Consider the following 14744-nt stretch of genomic DNA (forward strand, 5'->3'; position numbering starts at 1 on the left):
GTAAGGGGATTGGATCGCCTGCATAGGATCCCATGGCTGATTGGCATAAAATCTCTCCTTATTGACATGGGGATGAGGGAACTTTGGGAGAGCCCTGAATCGGTGGAATTTACTTCCAAAGAATCCTATCGAGCAGCATATTGGGAGCCAATTAAAATGAGGAAGTTCTCCTCTGTCACTAGCCCCATTCTGTCTAGAGATTTTTTAGATCTAAAAGATGAACCCTGCCTGGAAAGCTATTGGGACCTATTATCAAAGCCATCAGACCGCAAGCTTTACCACCAATTCAGAGTTGGGTCATTGCCACTCCGGAAGTTTACATGTAAGTGGCAACCAGGAATTGGTGATAAGTGGCGATTTTGCCCGGATCATACTGAAGATATTGACCATCTCCTATTTGTATGTCCGGTCTATCACAAACCTCGTAGCTTGTGGCTAAAACCAGCATGTCGGTCCTTAGGAACCAGCTCTGCGATGGCCGCTAAGAGGCTGCTGAAATCTGGCTATAGTGAGATCGCAGTAATATGAGTAGCTAAGTTCCTGAGTTCGGCATGGGTGTTGCGGATGAACAATGGGGGGCCCTAATAGCGCAGATATTTTCTCTTGGGGTATTGAACGAACTACGTGGAATTATGTATTTTTATGGTTTTTTATGATGTGTTCAAAGTCTTGTGCGTGGCATATATTTAATCTTGTATTAGGAACTGTTTTAATATGTAAATATAGGTATTTATTTTTGGTTGTATCTAATTTTAATATACTGACTGTTCTGTCTTTTAAGATGAATAATCGCAATAAAGACTTTTCTGAATTAAAACAAAAAAAACTCATCATTCATGAAGTCTGTCACTCTTCCTCGCACTCATGTATTTATTGGTTCATCCACGAACTCAAACTTGCATTCACGCACTCACCTATCAATACAAAACACACAGACTCCAGATAAATAAAAGTAGAAAAAATGCAGCTAAGTAAATGTGGGGGGTTTATACTGCCAATGAAAAAAGCTTGATATAAAACATTACAGTAGGTTGACATCTTAGAATGTTATTGTGCAAATTTTATATTTGTCTTAAAATTCCCACAGTGCATCCATGTTTGGAAGCAAAGTGGCAGTCGTCTTTCAACCGTAAACAATGATAAAGCTTTTAGCACATTACAATCCATCATTTAAGGCCTAGCGTATTTAACATAGGTTTTCCTTTATAAATCAGTCAGTCTTGATACATTTGTTGTAACTTTTCATTATAAACAGATCAGATCTAGGACATACAACAAAGTTTTCCAATAAACCAGTAAGTCCAGTAGCCTTTATCATTGGCTTGTCTCATAACCCACTCAGGCCTACAATATTGAGCATAAGCTTTTTCACGAGGCAACCATCAGGCATTATGGTATAAAGTTACGAATATGAACAAAGCAGGCAAAACAATATAGAACTCCTTCTAAAAGGGCTACAAAAATTCTCACATAAATCTGTTTTTTACGTCAGGGGTTAGGGAGTGGATAGGTGGGTAACCACCAGCTAAACACTTGCCTACAATAGCAGCTAGCGAGGTATTAAAGCAGAGGAGCGTGAAATTAGTACTTTTGTTCTTTCAGATTGGGAAAAGGCGAAAAATGCATGTGCAAGTCACAGCATTTGAGAACAGAGTTTATACAATAAAACCAACTTTAGCCTTTCTTCAATCCAAAAAAGCTTTACTCACTAACAATAAATGTAATAATTTTATGCGCCACCACTTTAACACTTCACCAGCTGCCATTGTGGTCTACAATGGTAATATCAGAGCTTCTGTGTATCAAAATACCTCTCTATAGGCTTTACAACAGTGAATAACAATCCACTTTTAAAGCGATGGTACTGAATTCCTATTCTGTCATACGGTGTGGTGGCAAAGGTAACAAGTTGTCATGTTTATTTTGTCCACTGGACCTGATGGCCCAACCTTCCCCTACCACAACACAAACCTTTGGCTGCCAGTTTACACCACTGTATTGATTTGTGAAAAATGACTAACTGCCACCAAGGTATGGTTTACATCCATGTGTGTAAGTTATTCAAATGTGTATATATGATTCATTACTGCAAAGCCTTTATTATTAGGGAGAGCTAAGAAAAGGCAGTGAGCTGTCACCTTATCACTGGCAGTGGTTCTAGTAAATAAAAAACAAACATGTTTGCAAAATGTAACAATTTGAGCCTATTTAAAAAACCCTCAGTTATATGCAAATACAGGGATAAGCAAGAAAGCAAGTCTGTTGATAGATTGCTTTCAAAATAAAATGCACACAAATAAATTGCAAACCGAAACAAATGATTTGCTAAACTGTGCAATTTTAAAGACCATTTTTCCTAGGCATCCTTTAGTAGCACATTTTTGATCTAGGTCAGAGTAAAACCATGTTGGTCAACATGAAACTAAACTGGGGTGCAATTTTTAAAGAAAGTCCTAAAAGTGCACCTGTAGGCATATGTACTTGCATCAGTGCAGAATTCCGACTTTCAGGAATTCAGAGGGGGTACAGAAGGAGGCATGGAAACGGTGCTCCTAGTAAAGTTTTGTGAATTCCATTTTTGCATGAGCAAACATACACATGCATATTTCTTCATGCAAACATTTGCGGAAAGATTGCAAATTCACTTTTACTACACCCCTTTCTTTTCCACCTTAAATGAGGTTTTCCTCCTGCCTTTGTTAGGAGTACATTTCCAACCTTTTCCAGTTTAGGAACAGATTGGAAAGGAGTTAATAAATATATTTAAACATGTTAGTTTATAGGTGTGCACAGAATTACAGTGTATCCCAACATTGGAGCTACGACACACCAACGCCAAAACCTTTGTTTACTAGAGTAATCCTTGAGCTTCAGGGTATCAAAATATCCGTCCACAGGCTTTACCACAGTGAAATAACAAAGAACTCTCAAAGTACTATGAACTCTAACAGATGCCACTCACAATAGGTAAGTCAGGACTACTTTGTCATAACATTTCATAATAAACAGACTAGACTTATGGCATCTAATATAAGTGACATAACTTAACCTAATGAAAAAATGGTGTCAATAGCCTTTATTGTTGTCTTGTTGCTATAACCAACGCAGGCCAACTGCATTGAGCATAAAAAGTTTCGAAAGGCAACTATTCGGCAGAGTCAAAAAAATACAATAAGGTAAAAAATTACAGTTGGCACACAAAATACAAACCCTCCTAAGTAAGCCTAGCAAGAATTTTTTACCTCCAGACTTTCTCAAAGGGGATAACTGGCATGAATACTCTTGCATACTATGTGAATCTGGAGTTTGCAGACTTGACCACAGTGCAATTAGAGGTGGGTGAGACACTGAAAGCTCTAGCCAGAAGCCTGGCTCCGCTCAAGTCCTGTTGGAACCTCAAGCACATAACAAGCTGAGCTTTTATGTGGCTTCTGCCTGCCTCCTTTTCTGTACCCCGGATGTGGCATTGTGGCCAGAACCATCGACTTTGGAACTGGGAAACCAGGTTTCAGGCCCTGCATCAGCTCAACATCCTGTGATTCTGGGCAAATCACTTAATATCCCCAGGTTGAGTTTGCAATATATAAAAACTGCAGAAAAATCACAAAGAGGTAAAAATAAAGCCTTAACATTAGGTAAGGCAAACAGATACCATATACTTGCTCATCTGTACACATTAAAACCAGAAAACCTAGAACAAAAACGCAGCTTTCCTGCTTAAATTGTGTTATTTTAGGCAAATATTTTATTTCACCAAAACTCTTTTTTCTTCATTATCATATATGAAAACACTTTCAAATATGTGAGTTCAGAATACAAGCAGTAAAAAAACTTTTGCATTTGATTTAATAGACTAGAACGTTGCACTAGAATAATCTGTGCCACATACCCAGTTTACATGACAATTGTCTTGCTTCTTAGTTCAATAATGGTTCCTATTGAAAAACTATCACTTTTAATAAAGTGCTTCTAAGTGCGGTGCTCTAATTTGACAAACTAATGTCAAAGCTTCTGCATGTTAAATACACTTTTTTGAATTTTCAATAGACTTTATTTAATTTTAGATGATGTTTCTTGTATGATTTACATAGCAAACATGATCAGGGCTCGGCTCGTGCATGGCTTGAAGATCCGAGCCACATCCTTGGCTCGGCTCTGCCCGTCAATTGTTTTGCTTGCCCGCCTCCAAGTGTAATAACAATCAACCCATAAAGGTCTATTTCCTTTAACATGTAATGTCCAGTAATATGTGCAGACTGTTTTGACATGCCCCCACAAGTTCCTTAACACAAATTCTCCACTTGCTCAGCAATAGGCATGGCCAATTTACAGCAACATTTTGGCCAGTTTCCCCATCTTCTTTATCCATCCACACCCCAATTCGTTCCTGTTGAGCAACCTGATAAGCTTTGGAAGTCCTTTTGCTGGGGGAGTAAGAGTGGGAAGGAAGTTGTGAACTGTCTTACCCACTCACAGCAGGAAGATCCAGCTCCTTTGGTGTGGTGGAGCCAGGGAGGAGTGGGCACACTTCAACTCACTAAAACACTGCAGAGACTGGAATTCTGGTATTATCAGTACACTCAATACTCGTTTGCTACAAAAGCAGGGAGGTGCATATTTATAGCCTCTTGTTAGAAGAGCAACCAGACCTCTTATTCCTTACTGAGACTTGGTTATTTGAGGCTTCAAATCCCACTATTGCCTCAGCTATCCCCTCAGGCTACAAAGTTCTTAGAAAAGAACGGCATACAGGGAAGGGAAGCGGAATTGCCATAATTTTTAAACAAAAGTTTGAGTGTCTCCCTCATAGATTTAACAGTATCGAAGGTGCTGAATGTTTGGGTTTATCTGCACGCTCTCCCCTCCTCAATGCATAGCAATTGGCAATTTTATTTCTTCACTTAATGCTGCCGTTACTCCGCTTGCCATTAGATACAATCAGTTCCTCCTTCTGGGAGATTTTAATATACAAATGGACAAAACACAGGATCCTCTAGCAATCGCTCTATTTGAAACGATGAGTTCCTGCAATTTGACCCCCTGGATCTCATCTCCCACGCATTATAAGGGTCACATTCTGGACCAGATTTTCTTTAACACGTTATTAGTGAGTAACCCTCCACTGCCCTTTACTTGGTCCGACCATTTCCTTATTAGTTTCAAAATTCCAAATGATAATAAGGTCCCCTTACTAAATATGACAAGGCAAGAACATAGCTACAGAAACTTACATAGATTATATCAGTCCCTGCACTGGCAGAGGCTCTTGAACGCTCCAGCCCGGCACTACAGGGCAAGCCAGACTCTGACGCTCTCATGCTTGAATCATGGCTAAGGTCCAACATTGATACTGCGGCCCCTTTGACCTCTCGCCCTGCAAGGAGGATTCACCCTTCCGCTCCTTAGTTTAATTAACCTCTTAGAACCAGTAAAAACATTTGTAGAGGTCTCAAAAGGAAATGGCGGAAACACTACTCTCCTGAAGACAGGAATACTTATAAAGCAGCCCTGAAAGTGCATTATAAACAAGTGAGAGAGGCCAAGAAGAACTTCCTACAAAATAAAATTGAAATAGCTCACAATAAGGGTAAAGAAATCTTTAACATAGTGAAATCTTTCATCTCCCCTAGGGCTGCCAAGTCAGTTGAGTGGCCCAAACACATGGCAACATCCCTCCACAAGAAAATTGCTGTTATTCAACAGTCTTTTGACATAGTATCAGTGGAGGACCTACGCCTCTATCAATCCCTGAATGAAAAAGTATGTCCCCGTGCAGCCCCCAGCACTGTAGAGTTGCTAGAACTGCAACTAGAGGAGTCACTCAACTACCTCTTGAGTCTAAAATCAGGTTACCCCACAGATGCCTGTCACGTCAAACTAGTAACACCTTTAGCTCCTATTGTTAACCCAATAGTTAATAAGGTGCTGAACATATCCCTTTCTACCGGCATAATTCCGAAGATCTGGAAGCAGACAAAAATTATACCTCTCTTAAGAAAAACTACCACAGATCAGACTGACCTGACCAACTACATGCCATCTCTCCCCTCCCGATTTTCTCTAAGGTTTTAGAGAAACATGCAAACAAAGCACTTTCAGAATACATCGAAAATAGAAACCTGTTGCATAGCTCTCAATCTGGCTTCAGGTTAAACTATAGTACAGAATCTGCACTATTGGAAGTTACTGAATACATCAAGGATAAACGTGATCAGGATGGTAGGGCATTTCTTGTGCTTCTAGACCTCTCGGCAAGCCTTCGATACGGTTCCACATAAGAGACTTCTCAACAGGTTGAGGAACATGGGCGTGTGGGAGACCGTCTTGGCCTGGATGACGTCATTTTTAAAAGACAAGATCGCAAGAAATATGGACACCCCCCATTCTCACCCCCCATGCCAAATCTAGGAGTACCACAGGGTTCCTTTCTTAGCTCCACCCTCTTCAATATATATATATGTCACCCTTAGCATCTTTGGTAGTGGAAGAGTTAAGAGTATCTCCTACGCCGATGATATACAACTGATCTTTATGTGTGACAATGGAGCAGATTTTGTGGGAGACAGCATCAGATTCTGCCTCACGAAGGTATTCAACTGACGTAAAATAAATCAGTTAAAAAGCAATCCTTCCAAATCTGAGATTATTTTTTGGGGGAAAACGGCAGTGTGTAACTAGAGCGCTTGGTGGCCAATGGGGTTGTCTCCCCCTCAGTCGGAAGAAAGGGCTAAAAACGTAGGCGTTGTAATTGACAACGTCCTTTCCATCGGCCCCCATATTCAAACACCGATTGGCTCATGTTTTGGCATACTCCGCATGCTAAAAATAATTCTCCCTCTGTTGTCAGTGGACACTAGGAAGATCGTTGTTCAGGCCTTGGTCAAATCTATCTGTATCTAGGCCTACGTGACTATCTCATTCAGCGTCTACAAGTAGTGCAGAATGCAGCGGCCAGAGCGATCCTTAGACCAAAGCCTAGATCTCATACGACTCCTATTCTCAAGTCTCTGCACTGGCTCCGAATAAAAGAAAGAATTAAGTTTACAGCCATGGTGACATTTTTTAAAGCACTCCATGGCCAAGGCGCCAAGTATCTTAGGAAGCGCGTTGTCCTCTACATTCCAACAAGTACCTGAAGATCCTCTACTGCAGATCTTGCACACCTTCCCAAAAAATGCTTAGCGCGCATAGGGGGAAGATTAGCTTTCTGTGTGCACAAACATGGAACAGCCTACCTGCCTCATTGAGAGCCTCAGCTGACCTGGAATCAATCAGAAAACACCTTAAAACCTGCCTTTTCAATACTTAGCCCTAGCTTAGCATCCTGCCACTATGTCCTTCTTAGCACTGACGTTCCATCTTAGCGCCAGGACACTCTAGTCGGAGTAGCTGCTTGCGCTATATCAAATCCTTTCAATTCATTTTTTTCATAAAGTATAACTGCTTGAGATATGCTCATGTAACGTCAGTAACCTGTCCACTAGTTTTAGTTATGTCTCCTATGTAAATTGCACTTGAGTTACAAAGCAAGTTGGAATTGCTAAAATCTTGAGTTAGCACTCATTTACTCAAATGTACTGTATTTTCATATTCTGCACTATACTAATTAATACATTCATGTAGCCTGATTAAATATCAATAAAAACTGTTTTTAACTGCCTAAAAATAAAAACGTCAGCCTGAAGCTCCTGTGACACCTGTACCAGCTTCTTTAGTAGAAGGCCAGGCACCCAAAGCAATCGAATGCACAAGAAAGAGCTCTATAACACAAGAAAGAGCTCTATAACACAGTGAAGAGCCCTCTGGTACAATGAGCAGTGATGGACTATTCTAGCATCTGTGAATACCCGCAACAGGCCAGCAGATCGAGCAGACGTCTGGAAATTACGAACCACCGCCGGCAAGCATATTATTTAGCAGGAACTTAATACAATTGTCCACAGGCTAAAGAATTTAAGTCACACAAGTGCGTATTTGATGCAAATGAACTGGAAAATTAGGCAACCAGTCCTGTGGGTTTATAATTTCCTGGCTACTTACAGTCACAAGAGTGAAATGCCCTGTGTTCTTCACAGTACTACTTGTGGTGTTGCTTGTGGCAAAAGCTTTTTGAAGGGAATGGTTTCCAGTGTCACGCTCCAGATTTGATAAGCAAGGTCTCTGGCGTGGAACGAATATTTGGTATTGCAGACATGCAGCCAGAGTTTGCTATTAGACAACATAGGTTTTGTAAGCGCCTAGAAGAGTTACCGCTTCTGAGAATAAAGGCTCCCTGGTGCTGATGTAGGGCATGAAATATTCAAATATGTTGTTCAGCACCCTTTGAAAAACGCACACTGTCTTCATCCAATCTATCGGAAAAGTAGTGCTGTAAACTGTACTGTTTCATATAATTTACCAAAAAATAATCCTGGCAACAACGAAAATTCACTGGAGTGGATCAGGTATAGGTATTCTTGCTTGCTTGTGCAACATAGGGCTAGTATTTTTCCAGGACCTGTTTTGTTTTACAGCCCGACCCTGGAAGTTCTAAATTGAGAGGATAATATTTATATGCTCTTATCTATATATTGTAGCCACAAATGCACTGTTGAAAAATGGCTCTCCCTGCAGGGTGACCCCCAAACCTTTTTGCCTTCACCCTCCACTTTTTGCTGAATTCGTTTTTGCTGGCATTAGGACTCTGAGCACTTTTCCACTGCTGAACACGGCTAATGTGCAAGTGCTGTCTCCTCTAAACATGGTCATGTTAGCTCATACTCAATGGCCTATTTAAATTACTCTTAAGCCCCCCCACCCTCAAAGCGTGTTACACATGCCTGGGGCCTGTCAATTAAATGCAACTAGTGGGCCTGCAGCACTGCTTGTGGACCCTCTTAAGTAGCCCTCTAACCAGGTCTCAAGCCTGTCATTGCAGAGTCTGTGTTTGCAGTGAACACTCCCATTTCGACCTGGCAAGATAAACCTTTTGCCAGGCCCAAACCTTCCTTTTTATACATGAAAGTCACCCATAAAGAAGGCCCAGGACAATCCACAGGGCAGGGTGCAATGTATTTAAAAGGCAGGGCATATACTTTTAATTTTTACATGTCATGGTAGTGAAAATCTCTCAAATTCGTTTTTCACTACTGCAAGGTCTTCCTATCCAAGTATAATTCCCAATGGTTAAGAAAGAGACTTTTCAAGTTTGGTGTCTCTGGAATCACAATTTAAAGTCACAACTTATGGTACACTTCTGGACCTGTAATGACTCTGACAGGAAGGACTGCCATTCTGTTGAGCTGCTGCTTTGCTGGACTCCTGCCTTGCTGCCCTGCTGCATGCAGTTTCCCTGCCTGGGTGAGAAGGACTGGACCTGCATCATTTGAACACAAAATGACTCCAAGGGCTAGCTGACAGGTCACCTGCACTCTGCCATCTGTGAGTCTGCCCTGCCAAGTTATGCCACCCCAATTCTAGACCCTTGGAAGTGAGTCCTAAGGTGCTTGCTTCAGAAAAAACTGTGCATCCTCTATTGAGCGGTGCATCAGTGCCATTTTGTGGATCAGGAATGCCGCATTACCCCAGATGCATGGATTGGAACCGGCCCATCGCTCCAGTTGCATGGATCGGAACCAGCACATCACTCCTGTTGCTTGACCAGAACCAGCACATCGCCTCTGCTACTTGGATCAACCCTATGCAACGCTTCCGAACCACCACTGCACAAGGTCTCTGAATCTCCGTCAACGGCATCCTTGACGACGAATCTACACATCGCAGCTCTTCGCTCATCAGAGCCGACACATAATCGCTGCTGCGCAGATCAGGACCGGCGCATCACTCCCACTGTGTGGATGAACAGATGCATTGCTTCTGCTGCGGCCCACATCTTCGACAACACAGCCAGGATCAAGGTACTTTTGTTCAGCAGGTACCTTTATTCCGCAGGCCTCACAGGGTCCCTGTATCCGGCCCATGCTCCATCGCAATCAGCCTGACCTTTTTACTTTGTCCCGGTCTGGCGCGATCACATATCCCAAGCAAGCGATTATTGCTTGCAAGCACTATTCTACAGTTTATTCTTTAAAAATGCATATCTCAAGTTCTTCATATTGAATTTTTGGAGTTTTGGTTTTATTTATTAAATTAAGTTCTACTTTTGTAACCTGGTGTGAAATATTTTTGTGAGGTGTTTGAAGTGTTGCACAAATACTTGTTTGCCAAGCTACCAGAGGGTGAACACAGGTAAATTTAGGATCGGGCTGCTTCTTACCCTGACTAGGATTGTGGTTGCTGCCCGACTTGGGCTCATACCCTAGTCAACCAACAACCCACAGTCTAACATGCACATATTATTTACATTCAACCAGGAAGAGTAGAACAGGAGCAAGAGAAAAGCTTCCAACTGTCGTTTTTAACTATTCGTTATAGCTTATTTCATAGTTCTGACAATTCGAAGTATTATAAACTAAAGAGGCTACTATTACTCAATTTACGGTCACTACATTTTTCAAACTTGTAAAAATTAAAGGATTATTTTGCTATGCCAGAGTTTGAACTAGTGACCTGACGACTGCAGCAGATGTCAGAAGCAATTCAGTTACCATTCAGAACACACAATATAATGTAATTTTTTTTAGGTCCGGTGTTAGCTAAGACCAGTCGATTTTACTAATATTATATGTGTAAATATACTTTCTTATAGTGGCTTTTAGCCAGCCCTCTTCATCCATTCGCTTGATTTTGTGTCATTCGTGTTTTTCATCCACCCCACAGCATACAGTATATGGCAGTGGGTTAGCTCACTTCAGCCTGGCAGCTTCCACAACAATAAAATTTTGCAAACACCATGCCAAAGAAAACAATCACTGACAAAACCAAAAGGCTGATAGCCAACACCAGACCTACTGGATTTGCCAATGCTTATTATGATGGCATTTGTGTATTTACTCTGCCTAGAAGAGATAGAACAGCCTGTTGCACCTGTCTGTTACTAGATGGCACGCTTCTACATACAAACAACAAATACTACCTTCCAAATACAATGTGATGAGGACTTATTTGCACAATTTTCTTCAGGTATTTCAGTCACCCATTCTTTTATTGATTGCATTCTACTATGTACAGACAGGTAATCCAGCCTAGAAAAGAAAAAGGTGCAGTGCAACAGCCTATTACCATTGTCTGCTCCTCAATAACTGAGTGGTGTCTCAGTAAAACAATTTGTAACACCAAAAACATACTGCAAGTTACTTGGATATTTTTATCAACTCTCCATACTCTACAGTCACAGGGCAACGTTTCTTCACTATCTTTTGCTGAGCTGTGACCTTGTAACATTATCGACTACGTTTTATATGGTTGCGTAACCAAACACAATCATGCAGTGACTATTTTGTCATCAAGGCTCTAGAAGTAGATTTGAGGCAGGTTAAGCTATTTTGGAAGCCCAGGAACAAGTGCCATAAAATAGATCGACAACAGCAATCTCCTGAGCTTAAAGTGCACAAGGACCTATCTATTCCTTGAATCTTGATCTATCTGTGGCATCATGTTTTTGAATCCTTCTTCAGTGCAAGAGTTGAATTTGACTTGTGCTTTAGTTCAAGCGATCCCAGTGGATTAACACTACATTATGCACAACTTGAATAACATAAGACAAAACCCCACAAGCTGGATCCCATGCATGTTGTGCCATTGCGGGGTCTAATGGTCTATCAAATTAACCAGAAGAACCTCAAGAATCCCTATGGGAATGAGGACGGTGGGACACAGTTGGAACTGTACATGCACCAATGCTGCCTTATTGCTTTTACTTTTTACTATGGATATGTGCTGTAATCTTTCTGAACCTGGAAGACGAACTACAAGTCTGTGGGAAGGATGCTGGGACATTAGGAGTAGCTGAGAACTACAAACACATTTCAAATTAACACAAAAAATTAAACCAACCTTCTTTATTGTTGACAGGTTTGAAAGCAGGTAAGAATAACTCACTATAAACAAAAAGTCAAATCCTTTAGGAGCATACATACTCAAATTCAGGATCACTGGTTATTCTTCATCTTTTTGTACTCACCCATCTTGCCTTCTTTCAATACTGTAAAGGCAGATTGAACAGTCTTCTCTAAATAATATCACCATATTACGGAAGACGCTGAGTAACAAGGTCTCCGACTGCACTTTGGTAATGTGAGCAAAAGCATTATCTAGGTTTGCTGTCCGCAAGTAGACTCTCAGCTGCAAATAAAGATCATGTTTTAGTACTATTATTCCATAGTAAAGAAACTCAAATGAGTATATATATATATATATATATATATATATATATATATATATATATATATATTCATAAAAACAACAAAAATGCACGGAAATGAGAACTTAATTAACATGAGGTAGCTTCTTCACAAATCAATATACCATGGCTGGCTAGCATCATGAAGATTTGGGCGGCAAATACTAAAACCATCTCAGTTCAGTCAGTGAGTACTCTAATACGTACTGTCTTTTGAACATTTTTACTCTGGAATTTTGACGTAGTTATTTGACGTGTGTCTCTCTTGCTTCTTTACAGCACATACGATAGGCGGCACTGTTACTAAACTAAAATATAGGTAGTAATGGAAATAAATCAAAATAAGATAAGCCTTGACATCATATATGTACAAGTAGTGATACTTCTGTGGCAGGGGTGTTTACTGTGGGCCAACGAGGGAAGAAACTATGCCAGATTTGTAGAACCACTAACTATAGAAATGATGGTTGCTCAAAATGAAAGACTGCACAGAAGCTCACTCGAAGTTTTGCATATCAAAATAATGTAAATAGGTGGTGGGAATTTAACGCATTGGCTATAACGCTGAGACGTTTGTTACTTGCTTTTCCACAACATTCAAAGGGCAAAGTTAGGCACCGTGTGCCTAGAAAAGAGTTAATTTCAAACTGCATTTCCACACAGTGTGTGACTAAAAGGCAGAGAAAACTGAAGAGAACTTAGAACAGTAAATCAGGGCCTTTTAAGATCAAGATGCCCCTGACATCAAATTTCAGTAATGCTTTATTGAAAGAACATCTGAGTTGTATCCTAAAGAAATGGTGAAGTCATGCCTGGACTTTGGTGCAAGTTCCGAGATATTAGGAAACAACTGCAGCATTAAAAAGAGGTATTGTATTCACTTTCTTCATGTACCATGCCTGTTTTGATGAGCCTGTTTGACGCAATCTACCACAGGCACCTAAAGTACTGAAACAAGGATTTTAAAAGACTCTTCTCATTAACCGCTTCACCAACCAGTTGGAAGCCTATGGTTGCAAAACTTAACAGTGGTCTAAAAATTGATGTTAATCTCAAGAAACAGAGCAAATAATGCAAAATAAGCTTCTTTAATGGGATTAGTAAGGACTATAAATAAAACTGGAACTAGAAAGAGACTGGTAGATTGATTTGCTTCAGAGAAAAACGTCACCCTTGTATAAACAGTATATGGAAAATTAGTCAAGGTAAGAGCGAGAAGAAAAGTCACTTTAATGGTAAGGAACTCTAGGACAGATCATAAAAGTTCTAATTATTTTCTTAACCACAAACCGGCCCACAACATGCAGCTGTAAATTCTAACAAGAAACTGGAATCTTACAATCTTAAGTGCTGATACACACTATATCCTCCCAGATAGCGTGTCAATTTTTTATTTGACATCTGCATACCTTTTTAGGTCTCGCCTAGGCAGAGCTTGCAGTGTCTCTTTGAGAAATGCTCTTTCAGGTATGGACTGAAAGCTCAGCCCATCTTTTCAATTGGCTCCTCTTACTGTCTTTTGTAAATGGTGGCTTTTAATTTGTGAAAAGTCTCATAAGTCCCTCCTTAGTACCTTCTTATCTCTTTTTGTAACCTTTCATGAGGCCTGCCCCTTTAACGTGTTACTCTGTACGTTTTATTTACAGTCAGTGAGCACTATTTTCTTAAATGACGTTCTCATATTGCACGCATGGCATGCTCTCCTGCAACCGCTTGTTTTTTTAAGCAGCGTGCGCTTTAACTTAGCTTATGTTTTTTGCTTGCTATTAACACTGCTCACGCCATAATATATCTTTTTGAAAGTACAGCAGTTTTAAATTGCGTATTGTTTTTTTTTTTTTTTAATTTAACACCGCGGCACACTTCACGTTTAGGAATGGCGGCAGAGGATTTCTTTTGTTATGTAGGGCTCGCCCACATCAATCAACACACTCGCAAAACACACAGTCAAAGATATCGTCCACATGGCTCCAGCTTCTTTAAACTCTCTCAGGTCACACACAGCCTCTCTTCCCCGTCCCACACACTGGCCAACCGTCATCGATTGGGACGTCACCTAAACGTCACACAGGGTCCACCTACACCAGTAAAGCGGGGAGACTCCCCACGTCACACGCTCGGGTTTCCTATGAGACCGGTTTACCGCCAGCCAAGACACTGGCACTTTTGCTGGAGGCAATAGGGCTCACTCTTCTACTGTTTTTATTATTTTACATGGATGACGTCTTCATGGTTTTCTTTCAAAGTTTGCAAAAAAGTAGCGCCAGTTCACTTCGTCTGTAGGCAACGTATTGCATACAAATGACATATGGCCTGTTTTTCGTCCCTATTTGGCCGATTCGGTTAACGAGGCTTGTACTTGTAGAAGCTGCAGCTGTGGGTCTCTCTCCTCTGTCTTTCATCGCTGTGGATCACTCCTCCTTTGGGTTTGGTCTCACCATTCACAGAGTGAGTGAGCTCTAAA

The 14744-nt window shown here is 40.8% G+C and overlaps 1 protein-coding gene across 2 annotated transcripts in view; it reads right to left on the minus strand.

Annotated features, from left to right (window-relative positions):
- The window catches only part of RIC1 (RIC1 partner of RAB6A GEF complex), a 730678-nt gene that overhangs the window by 156530 nt on the left and 559404 nt on the right, over positions 1 to 14744 (minus strand). For both annotated transcript variants that reach the window (XM_085634197.1, XM_085634186.1), the window contains exon 16: positions 12062 to 12222. In XM_085634197.1, the coding sequence (XP_085490323.1) occupies positions 12062 to 12222 (161 nt within the window). The remainder of the gene's footprint in view (positions 1 to 12061; positions 12223 to 14744) is intronic.

The sequence above is a fragment of the Triturus cristatus genome, chromosome 2_1, assembly GCF_964204655.1.
Source record: "Triturus cristatus chromosome 2_1, aTriCri1.1, whole genome shotgun sequence".
Lineage (NCBI taxonomy): Eukaryota > Metazoa > Chordata > Amphibia > Caudata > Salamandridae > Triturus > Triturus cristatus.